Source organism: Apodemus sylvaticus, chromosome 20, assembly GCF_947179515.1.
Source record: "Apodemus sylvaticus chromosome 20, mApoSyl1.1, whole genome shotgun sequence".
In the NCBI taxonomy this organism is placed as follows: domain Eukaryota; kingdom Metazoa; phylum Chordata; class Mammalia; order Rodentia; family Muridae; genus Apodemus; species Apodemus sylvaticus.
The window spans coordinates 16,747,787-16,762,731 of record NC_067491.1 but is presented as its reverse complement, the minus strand read 5'-3'; the positions used below and the strand labels follow the sequence as shown (position 1 = coordinate 16,762,731).

General features: G+C 39.9%; 1 protein-coding gene across 1 annotated transcript; it reads left to right on the top strand.

The window, feature by feature from the left end:
• Nucleotides 1-6,603: 6,603 nt before the first annotated feature.
• LOC127671321 (lysozyme C-1-like) lies at nucleotides 6,604-14,698 on the top strand. The gene is made up of 4 exons (XM_052166031.1): nucleotides 6,604-6,807; nucleotides 8,258-8,422; nucleotides 14,072-14,150; nucleotides 14,632-14,698. Exons 1-4 carry the CDS (start codon nucleotides 6,627-6,629, stop codon nucleotides 14,696-14,698), a joined length of 492 nt encoding a protein of 163 aa, XP_052021991.1. The 5' UTR covers nucleotides 6,604-6,626.
• Nucleotides 14,699-14,945: the final 247 nt, after the last annotated feature.

Below are 14,945 nucleotides of genomic sequence, written 5' to 3'. Positions count from 1 at the left end.
GAAGGAGAGTCCTTTTCCTCAGTGGTAAGGAATTATCTATGATCTTATAAATTTCCTCCTACCTAAGATCCTATAAGAAACCCCAATTAAACTGATATGTACACACTTGGCATGTTGCCCACATACAGTGCCACCGTTTTGTGTGTGTGTGTGGTCAGTGTGCATGTATGTGCTAAATTATACTCCCAGTGTTTGAGAGGCAGAGGCAGGAGGAACATGAGTTCAAGTTCAGTCTGGGCTAGGCATCTCACCAAAATCTAGGGCCGAGAGAACATGAATTGACACTTTACACAAACACACCATCATGAATTGACACTTTACACAAACACAACATCATCAGAAATCTAGGAAATGGATATTAAGATCACAAGTGCTATTTTACAACTCTTAGGTTGGAGAAAATGTTTAAGTAGTGTATTTCAGCTCAGATATGGCACAGTTGAAAACAGGATAGTTGAAAACAGGAAGGGTGGATTGGCCTAGTAAGCCTTGTGATGTATGTACTAGAGAAATTTGTCTTCATGTAGGAGATAATTTACCAGAATAGAGTACTGTAATGTCTTTAAGAGTGAGATGAGGATCAGCTGAACTATCTAGAATGAGTAGTATAGTCATACAATGGAACATTTTGTAGCTTGATAACAATAACTCTTAACTAGGTATGCCAATATATACACAAATCATGAAATTATCTTGACTCCAAGAAGTTAGAAAAATTCTTAGATTTCCAATCTATATATATATGTTCCCAGAAAGGCAAAAGCACAAATGTGTAAGGGCTTTGTATTAGGAAAGTAAGGCAAGAAAGCAGGCCAAGGAAATGATTAATAAAATTCAGCATGTTAGTTGCAGGGCAGGGAAGTAGAGGAATACAGCGAAGGAGATCCTCCGAGATCTACATATATGTTTTGATATGGCTCTTCTAGGTAGGACTCATCTTCAATTCTACTGCTTGGGCTGTAAGTAAACATTTTCATGCACACGCATTCATGGGCACACATACATACACACATTCATACACACATAAAGACATATACACAGACAAATACACAGTACAAAAACCTATTATATAAAATATATATTCTAGACAATTTGAGCTACCATTATGCCTAGAAAATGATAGAAAAATATTAAATACTTCTTCCAAAACATGACAAAAACATTACTTTAAAACAGTCTTTTGCTCAGAGAATTTAAATGGTTCAGAGAAGCATCCTTCAGCTGTTCCAATCTCATCTCAGACACAGACAGCTTTTACTGGAACTGTTCGTCTGACCTATCCTCAGATGGCTCCACAGACCTGGGACAACAAGGAAGCAGCCAACATTCCTAAGAATGTCCCTATGGGGACAAATATCCCCCATACCCATTCCTCTGGGTTCCCCAGAGATACCTTGCACTAATGCCAGCTTGAAGCATCCAGATATCATGACAACGGCCCTATTCTTGCTTCTGCATTACCTCTTTCTCATTTTTCTTTTTCTTTTTTCTTTTTTCTTTTTTTCTTTTCTTTCTTTCTTTCTTTCTTTCTTTTTTTCTTTGTTTCTTTTTTTTTTATTTTGCATCCTCCACCAACACTAGCACAAAGTCTGAATGAGATCTGACAGCTCTTGGTCAAAACTTCGTGATCATGTCTTTGGAAGATTAGAGATGCAATTTTTTATTTTATGTTATTTTTTATTTTTTATTTATTGAAAAGGGAAGTAAAGGGAAGTAAATACACTATATGATAAAATTAAAGATTTACTTGGAAAATATTCAGATAAACATGATAATATTTCAGATAAAAAGAACCCAGCAACCTGACAGCTAAAAAAATTATCATGGAATTTTCATGGAAATTTAAGGAGTAAAGTGGTAGAGATGTAAAACATTGCTAAATTAATTGAAATATGGGATAGAAACATTTTATGATAGAATTGAAGATTTACGTGGAAAATATTTCTGATAAAATTGTAGAAAAATTTAGAAAAACATGTTAGAATTAAAGATTATCATGGAAAATTTTATATAGATATAATAATGGTAGGCATAAAAGTATTCCTAAGTTGTTTAAAAGTGGAATTATAAACATTTTCTGATAAACTTGAAGATTTACATGGAAAATATTTCTGATAAAATTGTATAAATATATAGAAAAATATGTTAAAATTAAAGATTATCATGGAAATTATATAATAAAATGATAGGCATAAAGATAATTCTAAGTTGATTGAAGGTGGAATTATAAACATTTTCAGATAACACTGAAGATTTTTTTTATTCGATATATTTTTTATTTATATTTCAAATGATTTCCCCTTTTCTAGCCCCCCACTCCCCAAAAGTCCCATAAGCCCCCTTCTCTCCCCCTGTCCTCCCACCCACCCCTTCCCACTTCCCCGTTCTTGTTTTGCCCTATACTGTTTCACTGAGTCTTTCCAGAACAAGGGGCCACTCCTCCGTTCTTCTTGCACCTCATTTGATGTGTGGATTATGTTTTGGGTATTCCAGTTTTCTAGGTTAATATCCACTTATTAGTGAGGGCGTACAATGGTTCATCTTTTGAGTCTGGGTTACCTCACTTAGTATGATGTTCTCCAGCTCCATCCATTTGCCTAAGAATTTCATGAATTCATTGTTTCTAATGGCTGAATAGTACTCCATTGTTTATATATACCACATTTTTTGTATCCACTCTTCTGTTGAGGGATACCTGGGTTCTTTCCAGCTTCTGGCAATTATAAATAGGGCTGCTATGAACATAGTGGAGCATGTATCCTTATTACATGCTGGGGAATCTTCTGGGTATATGCCCAGGAATGGTATAGCAGGATCTTCTGGAAGTGAGGTGCCCAGTTTTCTGAGGAACCACCAGACTGATTTCCAGAGTGGTTGTACCAATTTGCAACCCCACCAGCAGTGGAGGAGTGTTCCTCTTTCTCCACATCCTCGCCAACACCTGCTGTCTCCTGAAATTTTTTTTTTTTTTTGTGCTTATGATTTTTTTTCTTTTTTTTATTTGATATAATTTATTTACATTTCAAATGATTTCCCCTTTTCTAGCCCCCCCCCCACTCCCCGAAAGTCCCGTAAGCCCCCTTCTCTTCCCCTGTCCTCCCTCCCACCCCTTCCCAGTTCCCCGTTCTGGTTTTGCCAAATACTGTTTCACTGAGTCTTTCCAGAACCAGGGACCACTCCTGCTTTCTTCTTGTATCTCATTTGATGTGTGGATTATGTTTTGGGTATTCCAGTTTTCTAGGTTAATAACCACTTATTAGTGAGTGCATACCATGATTCACCTTTTGAGTCTGGGTTACCTCACTTAGTATGATGTTCTCTAGCTCCATCCATTTGCCTAAGAATTTCATGAATTCATTGATCTTAGCCATTCTGACTGGTGTAAGGTGAAATCTCGGGGTTGTTTTGATTTGCATTTCCCTAATGACTAATGAAGTTGAGCATTTTTTAAGATGCTTCTCCGCCATCCGAAGTTCTTCAGGTGAGAATTCTTTGTTTAACTCTGTAGCCCATTTTTTAATAGGGTTGTTTGGTTTTCTGGAGTCTAACTTCTTGAGTTCTTTATATATATTGGATATTAGCCCTCTATCTGATGTAGGATTGGTGAAGATCTTTTTCCAATTTGTTGGTTGCCGATTTGTCCTCTTGATGGTGTCCTTTGCCTTACAGAAACTGTAATTTTATGAGGTCCCATTTGTCAATTCTTGCTCTTAGAGCATATGCTATTGGTGTTCTGTTCAGAAACTTTCTCCCTGTACCGATGTCCTCAAGGGTCTTCCCCAGTTTCTTTTCTATTAGCTTCAGAGTGTCTGGCTTTATGTGGAGGTCCTTGATCCATCTGGATTTGAGCTTAGTACAAGGAGACAAGGATGGATCAATTCGCATTCTTATGCATGCTGACCTCCAGTTGAACCAGCACCATTTGTTGAAAAGGCTATCTTTTTTTCCATTGGATGTTTTCAGCCCCTTTATCGAGGATCAAGTGGCCATAGAGAAAGAGAACTTCAGACCAATTTCCCTTATGAATATCGATGCAAAAATACTCAATAAAATTCTTGCCAACCGAATCCAAGAACACATCAAAACGATCATCCACCATGATCAAGTAGGCTTTATCCCAGGGATGCAGGGTTGGTTCAATATACAGAAATCCATCAATGCAATCCACTACATAAACAAACTCAAAGAAAAAAACCACATGGTCATTTCATTGGATGCTGAAAAAGCATTTGACAAAAGTCAGCATCCTTTCATGCTCAAAGTCTTGGAAAGAACAGGAATTCAAGGCCCATACCTAAACATAGTAAAAGCAATATACAGCAAACTGGTAGCCAGCATCAAACTAAATAGAGAGAAACTTGAAGCAATCCCACTAACATCAGGGACTAGACAGGGCTGCCCCCTTTCTCCTTATCTTTTCAATATTGTACTTGAGGTACTAGCTCGGGCAATTGGACAACATAAGGAGGTCAAAGGGATACAAATTGGAAAGGAAGAAGTCAAACTATCATTATTTGCAGTCTACCTAAGTGACCCAAAAAAACTCCACTAGAGAACTCCTACAACTGATAAACAACTTCAGCAAAGTGGCAGGTTATAAAATCAACTCAAGCAAATCAGTGGCCTTTCCTATACTCAAAGAATAAGCAGGCTGAGAAATAAATTAGGGAAATGACCCCCTTCACAATAGCCACAAACAGTATAAAGTACCTTGGGGTGACTCTTACCAAACATGTGAAAGATCTGTATGACAAGAACTTCAAGACTCTGAAGAAGGAAATGGAAGAAGACCTCAAAAAATGGGAAAACCTCCCATGCTCATGGATCGGCAGGATCAATATAGTCAAAATGGCCATTTTGCCAAAAGCAATCTACAGATTCAATGCAATACCCATCAAAATCCCAACTCAATTCTTCACAGAGTTAGAAAGAGCAATTCTCAAATTCATCTGGAATAACAAAAAACCCAGGATAGCTAAAACTATTCTCAGCAACCAAAGAAATTCTGGGGGAATCAGTATCCCTGACCTCAAGCAATACTTCAGAGCAATAGTGTTAAAAAACTGCATGGTATTGGTACAGTGACAGGCAGGCAGATCAATGAAACAGGATTGAAGATCCAGAAATGAGTCCACACACCTATGGCCACTTGATCCTCGATAATTTTTCTTTTTTTAATTAAACCAAAATGGGGTATGTTGGTACTCTGTCTGGACTCCACCCCGCAGTTACCTGGCAAAAGACAGGTAGGGCTGTTCCACTGTAAAAGGGGATGTTTGCCTCCTCTTCTCTCTCTTGTTCTCTTACTCCCTTTCTCTTGCCTCTCTCTCTTGCTTTCTGGCCCTCTGGGGCTCTTCCTTCCTCCCCTCTCTCCACTGGTCATGGCCAGCCTTTACTTCTCTACTCTCTCCTTCTCTCTGCCTTTCTCTGCCTCTACTACCATTTAAACCCTCCTACCTATGCCCTAAATAAACTCTGTTCTGTGCTATACCATTGTGTGGATGGTCCCAATGTGGAAGGGATGCCTTGGAGTGGGCAAGATGTGGAACCCCCTTCCCCAACAACTCATCACACCCCTCCATAGAACATATTCTTATATTTCTTTATCTTTTTTATGATGACAACACCATCAACCACATACTGGCTCACAATCATCTGGACCTATCCTCCCATTGACGCCTGACAAAGCAATTCTCTGATATGCAGCTAGAGACATTTGTACTCCTTGGATGGTTAAAGCCCCTGGGAGCTCTGAGGGTGTCTAGTTGGATGATATTGTTGTTCTTCCTATGGGGTTGCAAACACCTTCAGCTCCTTTAGTCCTTTCTCTAACTGCTCCATTCGGGACCCTGCACCATGTACAATGGCTGGCTGCGAACATACAACTGTATTTGTAAGGTTCTGTCAGGGCCTCTCAGTAGACAGCTATATCAGGCTCCTTTCAGCAAGCCTTCCTTAGCATCCACAATAGTGTCGGAGTTTGGTGACTGTCGGGATAATCTCCTCCACGCTTGTCTCCATATTTGCTCCAGTGAGTATTTTGTTCCCCTTTTTAAGGAGGACTGAAGTTGGACACATGTTCCACTATATTCATAGCAGCCTTATTTATAATAGCCAGTAGCTGGAAAGAATGCGAATGTCCTTCAACAGAGGAATGGATATAGAAAATGTAGTCCATTTATACAATGGAGTACTACTCCGCTATTAAAAGTGACGAATTCATGAAATTCTTAGGCAAATGGATTGACCTAGAAAATACAATCCTGAGTGAGGCAACCCACTCAAAATTAACACACATGGCATGTACTCACTGATAAGTGGATATTAGCCCAAAAGCTCTGAGTACCCAAGATACAATTGAAAGACCACTTGAAGCTCAAGAAGAAGGAATATCAAAGTGTGGGTACTTACCCATTCTTAATGAGCTAAATCAGTAAGCAATTTAAATTTAATACTGTGTACTTCTTCCTGGGACACCAGAACATGACTAATGAAACATTGGAAAAGAATATCAAGTGCTGAAGTGCATAGGTCTATAGGAACTTCCTGCTTTGCACACAGCTCAAAAGTAGGAGGCCACAAGCTGTTGGGAAAGGAGGGACTTAGAGGATGCTTAAATAGCAGGCATGCTTTCTCTAGTCAGCCAGCAGCTGATCCAGCTTCCACTCACCATGAAGGCTCTCCTGACTCTGGGGCTCCTCCTGCTTTCTGCTACTGTCCAGGCCAAGGTCTATGAACGCTGTGAACTAGCCAGCCATTTGAGAGCGCGTAAATTACATGGTTACTTTGGGGTCAGCCTGCCAAGCTGTAAGTCTTTTCTTCTTGATGCCTCCAGCTAAACTTTCAGAACAAGGACAAGGGAGCAATGAGTGACCAGAGAGGGAGCTGCCTCATACGCTTTCATGTTTGTTCCCTGTGTGGCTGAGTTCATTTGACTGAAAGCATCATCGTTTTGTCTTTTGAATCAGAGATGCTGGGGTGAGGGATTATAAGGCAATAGGGCCTGAGGTGCTCCTGGACTGCCACTGGGATTTACAGTTCCTTCAGACTCAGCAGCCTACAAGAAAGGGGGCTGAGAACAGACGAGAGACTCAGTCATTCAGAAGTTGGGAGTTGAGATCCTGGAGTGACATGGTATTTGCCTTCACATCTCTTACCAGGGTGTGCAACATGTCAGATAATTTTTTGACCTTTCTACATAGGGCAGAGGGATCCTATTTGACCCTAGTTGCTGTATGAATGATGTCCTCAGAGACTGAGTATAACGCGACTTCGTAGCATTCTTCACTCTTGGGTGGCCTTTAGTTTCACACAACAGAAGATACGGATGAGGAACAGTTCCTTATGGCTTACGTCATCTATGTTATCACCATCAGATTAGATTCAAGTGGCTACCACTCAACAGAGAGACACATGTGTGGGTGGATGGATGGATGAAATTGAAGAAGAGCCTTTTTTATTCTGATGTTCTTGCTTTCAAATTATCGTTAGACATTTGTGATGGTGCACACTCACGGATCCCAAGCAATGGGTTGCTGAGGCAGGAGACTGCAAGCTCAGTGTCAAAGAAGGATACTTGATGACACAGAGTAGAGAAAAGTATTCTAACTTAACATGAAAATTCACATTACTTCTTTGACAAATCTTTCTGAGAAAATCCTTATTTTTCTAAGATTAATATTTCTACCAGCATACACAGTTCATATTAATTTATTAAATGTGACTAACTAATATTTGCACTTCTATTTTAGGCAGAGGTATCTTGAAGGATGAAATAGGGTGTGGGGTGATAGAAAAATCAATGGTAGAAATACCCATTTTATTTAGAAGGTGGCATGGTTTCACCCTATAGCACCGGCTGGCCTGGAACATTCATCAGCCTCTGCCTATCAACTGCAGGGAATAAAATTGAGCACCACTGTGACAGATTTATGTTTTAAAAGTCCCTTAACCTGTTTATTTTTGGCACAGATTGATCTGTCCTCAAAGGGCACTTGAAAATTACTTTCTGACTGGGCACAGCAGTTCTACCTACTTGAAGGGCAGAAGCAGGAGGATCACTTTTCCCCAGAGACTATCCTGGCCAGCATAGGCAGACCCAGGCTGAACTAGTGGTAGCACATTATACAATTTAACCACATGATTGTACTTCTAGTACATCACTTCCAAAATTCAGCCAGCTCAAAGCCTGATTTTGTTATCAAGTTTAGACCATTTGCCGTTGACACTTATTGATATATTTTCTTTTTCTTCTCAGGGGTATGTATAGCTTATTATGAGAGCAATTATAACACAAGTGCTATAAACTACAACCCTGTAACCAAAAGCAGGAACTATGGGATATTCCAAATCAGCAGCCGATACTGGTGTAATGACGGGAGAACCCCAAGGGGATTGAATATTTGTAGAATGCCATGCCGCGGTAAGACAATGGGGGTTAAAGTGACAGCAAACTACCATTGTGCTCTTACTGCAAGAGCAGAGATTCTGTTCAGGAGGCATAACACTGGTGGAAGCATAGGGAACCTGGGAAGCCTGTTAGAAAATGATTCTTAGCTACATCCGAATTAGCCAAGTGAGGCATTAGGCTTACAGTGTAGTTTGGCAATAGAATACACTGTCTACAGATCAGAGGGTCCTTGGTTGCACTGCTAAAATCAATCAATGAATGAATAAGATGAAATAAATAGAGGCTGGACAGATAGGTCTGATGGAAGAATCATCATGGTTTGACCACAGTGACAAAAAACAAAACAAAATAAAACAAAACAGAAAATGCTGAGTTTGGTGACATGCATTTGTCACCCCAGCACCGGGGAGTCTGACACAGGCAAATCTGAGGGCCTCACTGTCCAAGCAGCACAGCCAGCTCTGCAAGCCATTGCAGACCCTGCCTTGCAAACACTGTGGACTGCTCCTGGAGCAGCCCTCTGACCGTGATCTGTACTAATTCCTGCTCTGTTAAACTTGGTTGTTAATTTTTCCAAGACAAGATGGACTTGGGACATTCTTTGTAACCTGCTAAGTCTGACTTTAAGAGCATTCTGTACACTCATCTATAGTCAGTGGAAAGTGTTAGAAAACACCAGCAAAGGAGTGTCACTCCCAGTGTGAGCACCCAGAGGACTGACTTAACTGAAACCTTTGGAGAATGCTCCTGGAGAACATCAATCTATACTGTTCATACATGTAAAGTTATATCATACACACATGTGCTCACATGAAGACATGTAAAGATATTACAATTTTACATTAATTATACTTACACAGCTTCATGACACAGCTATTCCTCAGAACCACATCTCTAGTAACAAATGCTTACCCAAATTCTCCTCTTAAAGAGGCATTAAAATTACAGGAGCGATATTCTGTGGTTGAAAATACCACACTTATGTCTTTTTTTTAATTTGATATATTCTTTATTTACATTTCAAATGATTTCCTCTTTTCTTGATCCCCCCTCCCCAAAAGTCCCACATGCCCTCTTCCCTCCCCCTGTTCCCCCGTCCAACCCTTCCCACTTCCCTGTCCTGGTATTCCTCTATACTGCAGCACTGATCATTTCCATAACCAGGGGCCACTCTTTCCTTCATCTTGGACATCATTTGATATGTGAATTGTGTCTTGGGTATTCCAAGCTTCTAGGCTAATATCCGCTTATCAGTGAGTGCATACCACGAGTGTTCTTTTGAAACTGGGTTACCTCACTTAGGATGATGTTCTCTAGTTCCATTCATTTGTCTAAGAATTTCATGAATTCATTGTTTCTAATGGCTGAATAGTACTCCATTGTGTATATATACCACGTTTTTTTTTTATCCATTCCTCTGTTGAGGGACATCTGGGTTCTTTCCAGCTTCTGCCAATTGAGTCTTATGTCTTAAAGCAGCTGGACTCCATCCATTTTTCTAGTTATAAACTGCTAGGTAAAGCTTTATACATATAAAGACTTATATCATGTTTTCTTTTTTAAAGCATTTCTCTCTCTCTCTCTCTCTCTCTCTCTCTCTGTGTGTGTGTGTGTGTGTGTGTGTGTTTGTGTGTGTTTCTGATATGTATCTATGTTCTATGTGTGCCTGGTACCTGTGGAAGCCAGAACAGGGCTTCAGATCTCCTGGAAGTGTAGTTACAGACACTTCTGAGCTGCCATGTGAGTGTTGAGAATCAAATCCTCTGCAAGAGCATCCAATAGTCTTAGCCACTGAACCATCTCTCTAGCCTCTGGTTTTCTTGAAGATAAATTTTCACTGGTAGATACTCAGATGACAGTTCTCTGCCTGCTCTGTTACCCAGTGTGTGAATGAACAGGGGCTTCCCTTACCCTACTTGGGAAGCTAAGGCTTGGATGCTAAGGTCTGAGCAGCTGCACAGGCTCAGACCACTCATGCATATTCCAGTACCACAAGAGACTCTATAAATGAGAAATAGGGTAACTTGAACTGGGTCACATGCAAGGAGCCCAGTTGATTTAAGAGATAAGACTTAAGTGTGCTGTTTTCAGGCACAGAATATTGCTACCATAATTTCATTCCCTCTTTAAGAAAAGAATTTGCATCAGTGTTTATCACTGCAGACATGGTTTTAAGAGAGAATCAAGAGATTGTCTCCAGTAATCACAGATGCACAGACACTTGAGGAATAATTCCTTGAACTTGCTGTTAACTGTCACAGAGAAAGCTGTTTGGATGTGACCTGAAGTACTTCTATAACTGTCCTCGTCATTCCTTTTATTTATTTATTTTTATTTAATTTTTTTCTATATTTTTTGTTTACATTCCAAATGACTTCCCCTTTCCCGGTTCCTCCCTCTCCATAAGTTCCATAAGCCCTCATCCCTCTGCCCATTCCCCAATCAACCCCCTCCCATTTCTCTGTCCTGGTAATTCCCTGCATTGCTGCATCAAGACTTTTCAGGGCCAGGGCCCTTGCCTTCCTTCTTGGGAATGATTGATATGTGAATTGTGTCTTGGGTATTCAGAGCTAATATCCACATATCAGTGACTACATTCCATGTGTCTTCTTTTGTGAATGCGTTACCTCACTTAGGATGATATTTTCCAGTTCCAACCATTTGCCTAAGAGTTTTATGAATTAACTGTTTTTTAATTGCTGAGTAGTATTCCATTGTGTAAATATACCATATTTTCTGTATCCAGTCCTCCATTGAGGAACATCTGGGTTCCAGATTCTGGCTATTATAAATAAGGCTGCTATGAACATAGCGGATCATGTGTCCTTATTGAATCCTCTGGGCATATGCCCAGGAGAGGTATAGCAGAGTCCTCTGGAAGTGTCATGCCCAGTTTTCTGAGGAACCACCAGACTGATTTCCAGAGTGGTCGTACCAGTTTGCAATATCACCAGCAGTGGAGGAGTGTTCCTCTTTCTCCATGTCTTCGCCAATACCTGCTGTCTCCTGAGTTTTTAATCTTAGCCATTCTGACTGGTGAAATCTCAGGGTTGTTTTGATTTGCATTTCCCTAATGACTAATGATGCTGAACATTTCTTAAGGTGCTTCTCAGTTATTTGAAATTCTTCAGGTGAAAATTCTTTGTTTAACTTTGTACCCCATTTTTTAATAGAGTTATTTGGCTCTCTGGAGTAACTTCTCCAGTTCTTTGTATATATTGGATAAAAGCCCTCTGTCGGATGTAGGGTTGGTGAAGATCTTTTCCCAATTTGTTGGTTGCTATTTTGTCCTTTTGACAGTGTCCTTTGCCTTACAGAAACTTTGTAATTTTATGAGGTCCAATTTGTCAATTCTTGATCTAGGCTATTGGTGATCTGTTCAGGAAAATTTCCCCTGTGCCTATGTGTTCAGGGCTCTTTTTCAGTTTCTTTTCTATTAGTTACAGTGTCTGTGGTTTTATGTGGAGGTCCTTGATCCACTTGGACTTGAGCTTAGTACAAGGAGATACGAATGGAGCAAATTGCATTCTTCTGTATCCTGACCTCAAGTTGATCCAGCACCATTTGTTTAAAAGGCTACCTTTTTTCCACTGGATGCTTTTAGCTCCTTTGTCAAAGATCAAGTGACTATAGGTGTGTGGATTCATTTCTGGGTCTTCAATTCTATTGCATTGATCAACCTGCCTGTTACTGTACCAATACCATGCAATTTTTTTACACTATTTCTTTGTAGTACTGCTTGAGATCCAGGATACTGATTCCCCCAAGAAGTTCTTTTACTGTTGAGGATTGGTTTAGCTATTCTTGGTTTTTTGTTATTCCAGATGAATTTGAGAATTGCTCTTTCTAACTCTATGAAGAACTGAGTTGGGATTTTGATGGGGATAGCATTGAGTCTGTAGATTGCTTTAGGCAAGATGGCTGTATTTACTATATTAATCTTGCCAATCCATGAGCATGGAAGATTTTTCCATTTTCTGAGGTCTTCGATTTCCTTCTTCAGAGACCTGAAGTTATTTTCATATAGCTCTTACACTTGTTTGGTTAGAGTCACACCAAGATACTTTATATTGTTTATGACTATTGTGAAGGGTGTCATTTCCCTAATTTCTTTCTCAGCCTGCTTATCCTTTGAGTATAGGAAGGCTACTGATTTTCTTGAGTTGATTTTATAACCAGCCACTTTGCTAAAGTTGTTTATCAGCTGTAGGATTTTTCTGGTGGAGTTTTCTGGGTCACTTAAGTAGACTATCATGTCATCTGCAAATAGTTACTTCTTCCTTTCCAATTTTTATCCCTTTGACCTCCTTATGTTGTCTAATTGCTCTAGCTAGGATTCAAATACTATATCTAAAAGATATGGTGAGAGGGGGCAGCCTTGTCTGGCCCCTGATTTTAGTGGTATTGCTTCAAGTTTCTCTCCGTTTAGTTTGATGTTGGCTACTAGTTTGCTGTATCTTGCTTTTACTATGTCTAGGTACGGGCCTTGAATTCCTGTTCTTTCTAAGACTTTTAGCATGAAAGGATGCTGTATTTTGTCAAATGCTTTTTCAGCATCTAATGAAATGACCATGTGTTTTTTTCTTTGAGTTTGTTTATGTAGTGGATTGCATTGATGGATTTCTGTATATTGAGGCATCCCTGCATCCCTGGGATGAAGCCTACTTGATCATTGTGAATGATCATTTTGATGTGTTTGTGGATTCAGTTAGCAAGAATTTTATTGAGTATTTTTGCATCGATATCGTAAGGGAAATTGGCCTGAAGTTCTCTTTCTTTGTTGGATCTTTGTGCGGTTTTGGTATCAGCATAATTGTGGCTTCATAGAACGAGTTGGGTAGTGTTCCTTCTGTTTCAATTTTGTGGAATAGTTTGAAGAATATTGGTGTTAGGTCTTCTTAGAATTTATATGAAGGTACAACATACCAAAATTTATGAGACACAACGAAAGCAGTGATAAGAGGAAAATTCATAGCTCTGAGTGCCTCCAAAAAGAATCTGGAGAGAGCATACTTAACAGCTTAGCACACCTGAAAGCTTTAGAACAGAAAGAAGATAATACACCCAAGAGAAGTAGAAGGCATCAAACTCAGGGCTGAAATCAACCAAGTTGAAACAAAAAGAACTATACAAAGAATCAACAAAACCAGGAGCTGGTTCTTTGAGAAAATCAACAAGACAGATAAAGCTTTAGCTAGACTAACCAGAAGGCATAGAGACAGTATCCAAATTAAGAAAATTAGAAATGAAAAGGGAGATATAATGAAAGAAACTGAGGAAATTCAAAAAAAACATCAGATCCTACTACAAAACCCTATATTCAACACTACTGGAATAACTGGAGGGAATGGACAATTTCCTAGACAGATACCAAATACCAAAATTTAATCAGGATCAAATAGATCGTTTAACAGTCCCATAACCCGTAAAAAAATAGAAAGGGGTCATTGAAAGTCTTCCAGCCAAAAACAACACAGGACTACATGGCTTTAGTGTAGAATTCTATCAGACCTTCAAAGAAGACCTAACACCAATACTCTTCAAACGATTCCATAAAATAGAAACAGAAGGAACACTACCCAACTCATTTTATGAAGCCACAATTATGCTGATACCAAAACAACACAAATGACCCTTTTATTCCTTTCCCCTATCTTTCAGATCTGCTGCGGGATGACATCACTGAAGCCATAAAATGTGTGAAGAAGATTGTGAGGAATATCCAAGCTATTCCAGCATGGTATGTTAGAACACTGGAAGGGGTTTGGCTGGCTCTCTTCGTATCAGCAGTGTGTCTAAGGCCCGAGTGTCATTCTGAGAACTGCGGGTGTAGCTGGGAGCTTTTCTGACATCATCATTTTAAAGGAATTTCTCCAGCTTATGAGAGTTCTCCAAATAAGTAGTTCCTTCTCAGGCCTACAGATTAGGTGTAGAATGAGTAGACTGTACAGAACAAGGATGCAGCACCACTCTTGAGCATCCTGTGCTTCGATGAGGAGGCAGAGCATCTAACCACCATGCAGACTGACTGTCCAGAATCAGTAGAAGCTTCTGGGTGCAGATATATCCTGTTTGTCACACTAGCTCTTGGCGCAGAATCCAGTCTTCTTTAGTGTCATGCTCACAATATATTCCCTCACAAGGTTTTAGTGTGTGTGTGTGTGTGTGTGCCAGTGGAGACATATTTTAACCATTTAACCTCATGTCTCTTTCCTCCACAGGGCGTCATTGAAGGCACACTGTGAAAACCGAGATCTGTCCCATTACACTCAGAACTGTGGCTTCTAACCACTGTGTGCTTCTAATGCAGCTCATTCTGTCTCTCTCTCACTATAGGAGTAGGTATGGGAAAGGTCACACTTCCTCACTTTCCCCTCAAACTAACAGGACTTCAGTAAAAACAGGTTGTACCCTCCCCTGCCTTTGATTAGGAGATTTGGAACTCAAAGCTGGCCCCTGCTTCTTACCTAGGGCAGAGCTCTAGTCCATTGTTCTCCAAGGAACTACACCTTGCTGAGAGACACTAGCTGCCACC

Excerpts from the sequence above, each read along its gene's own strand:
- LOC127671321 (XM_052166031.1), top strand. The coding sequence starts at position 6,627 with ATGCTTTCTCTAGTCAGCCAGCAGCTGATCCAGCTTCCACTCACCATG. Across the intron at positions 6,808-8,257 it reads TGGGGTCAGCCTGCCAAGCT|GGGTATGTATAGCTTATTAT; the intron begins GTAAGTCTTTTC and ends TTTTCTTCTCAG. Across the intron at positions 8,423-14,071 it reads TTGTAGAATGCCATGCCGCG|ATCTGCTGCGGGATGACATC; the intron begins GTAAGACAATGG and ends CCTATCTTTCAG.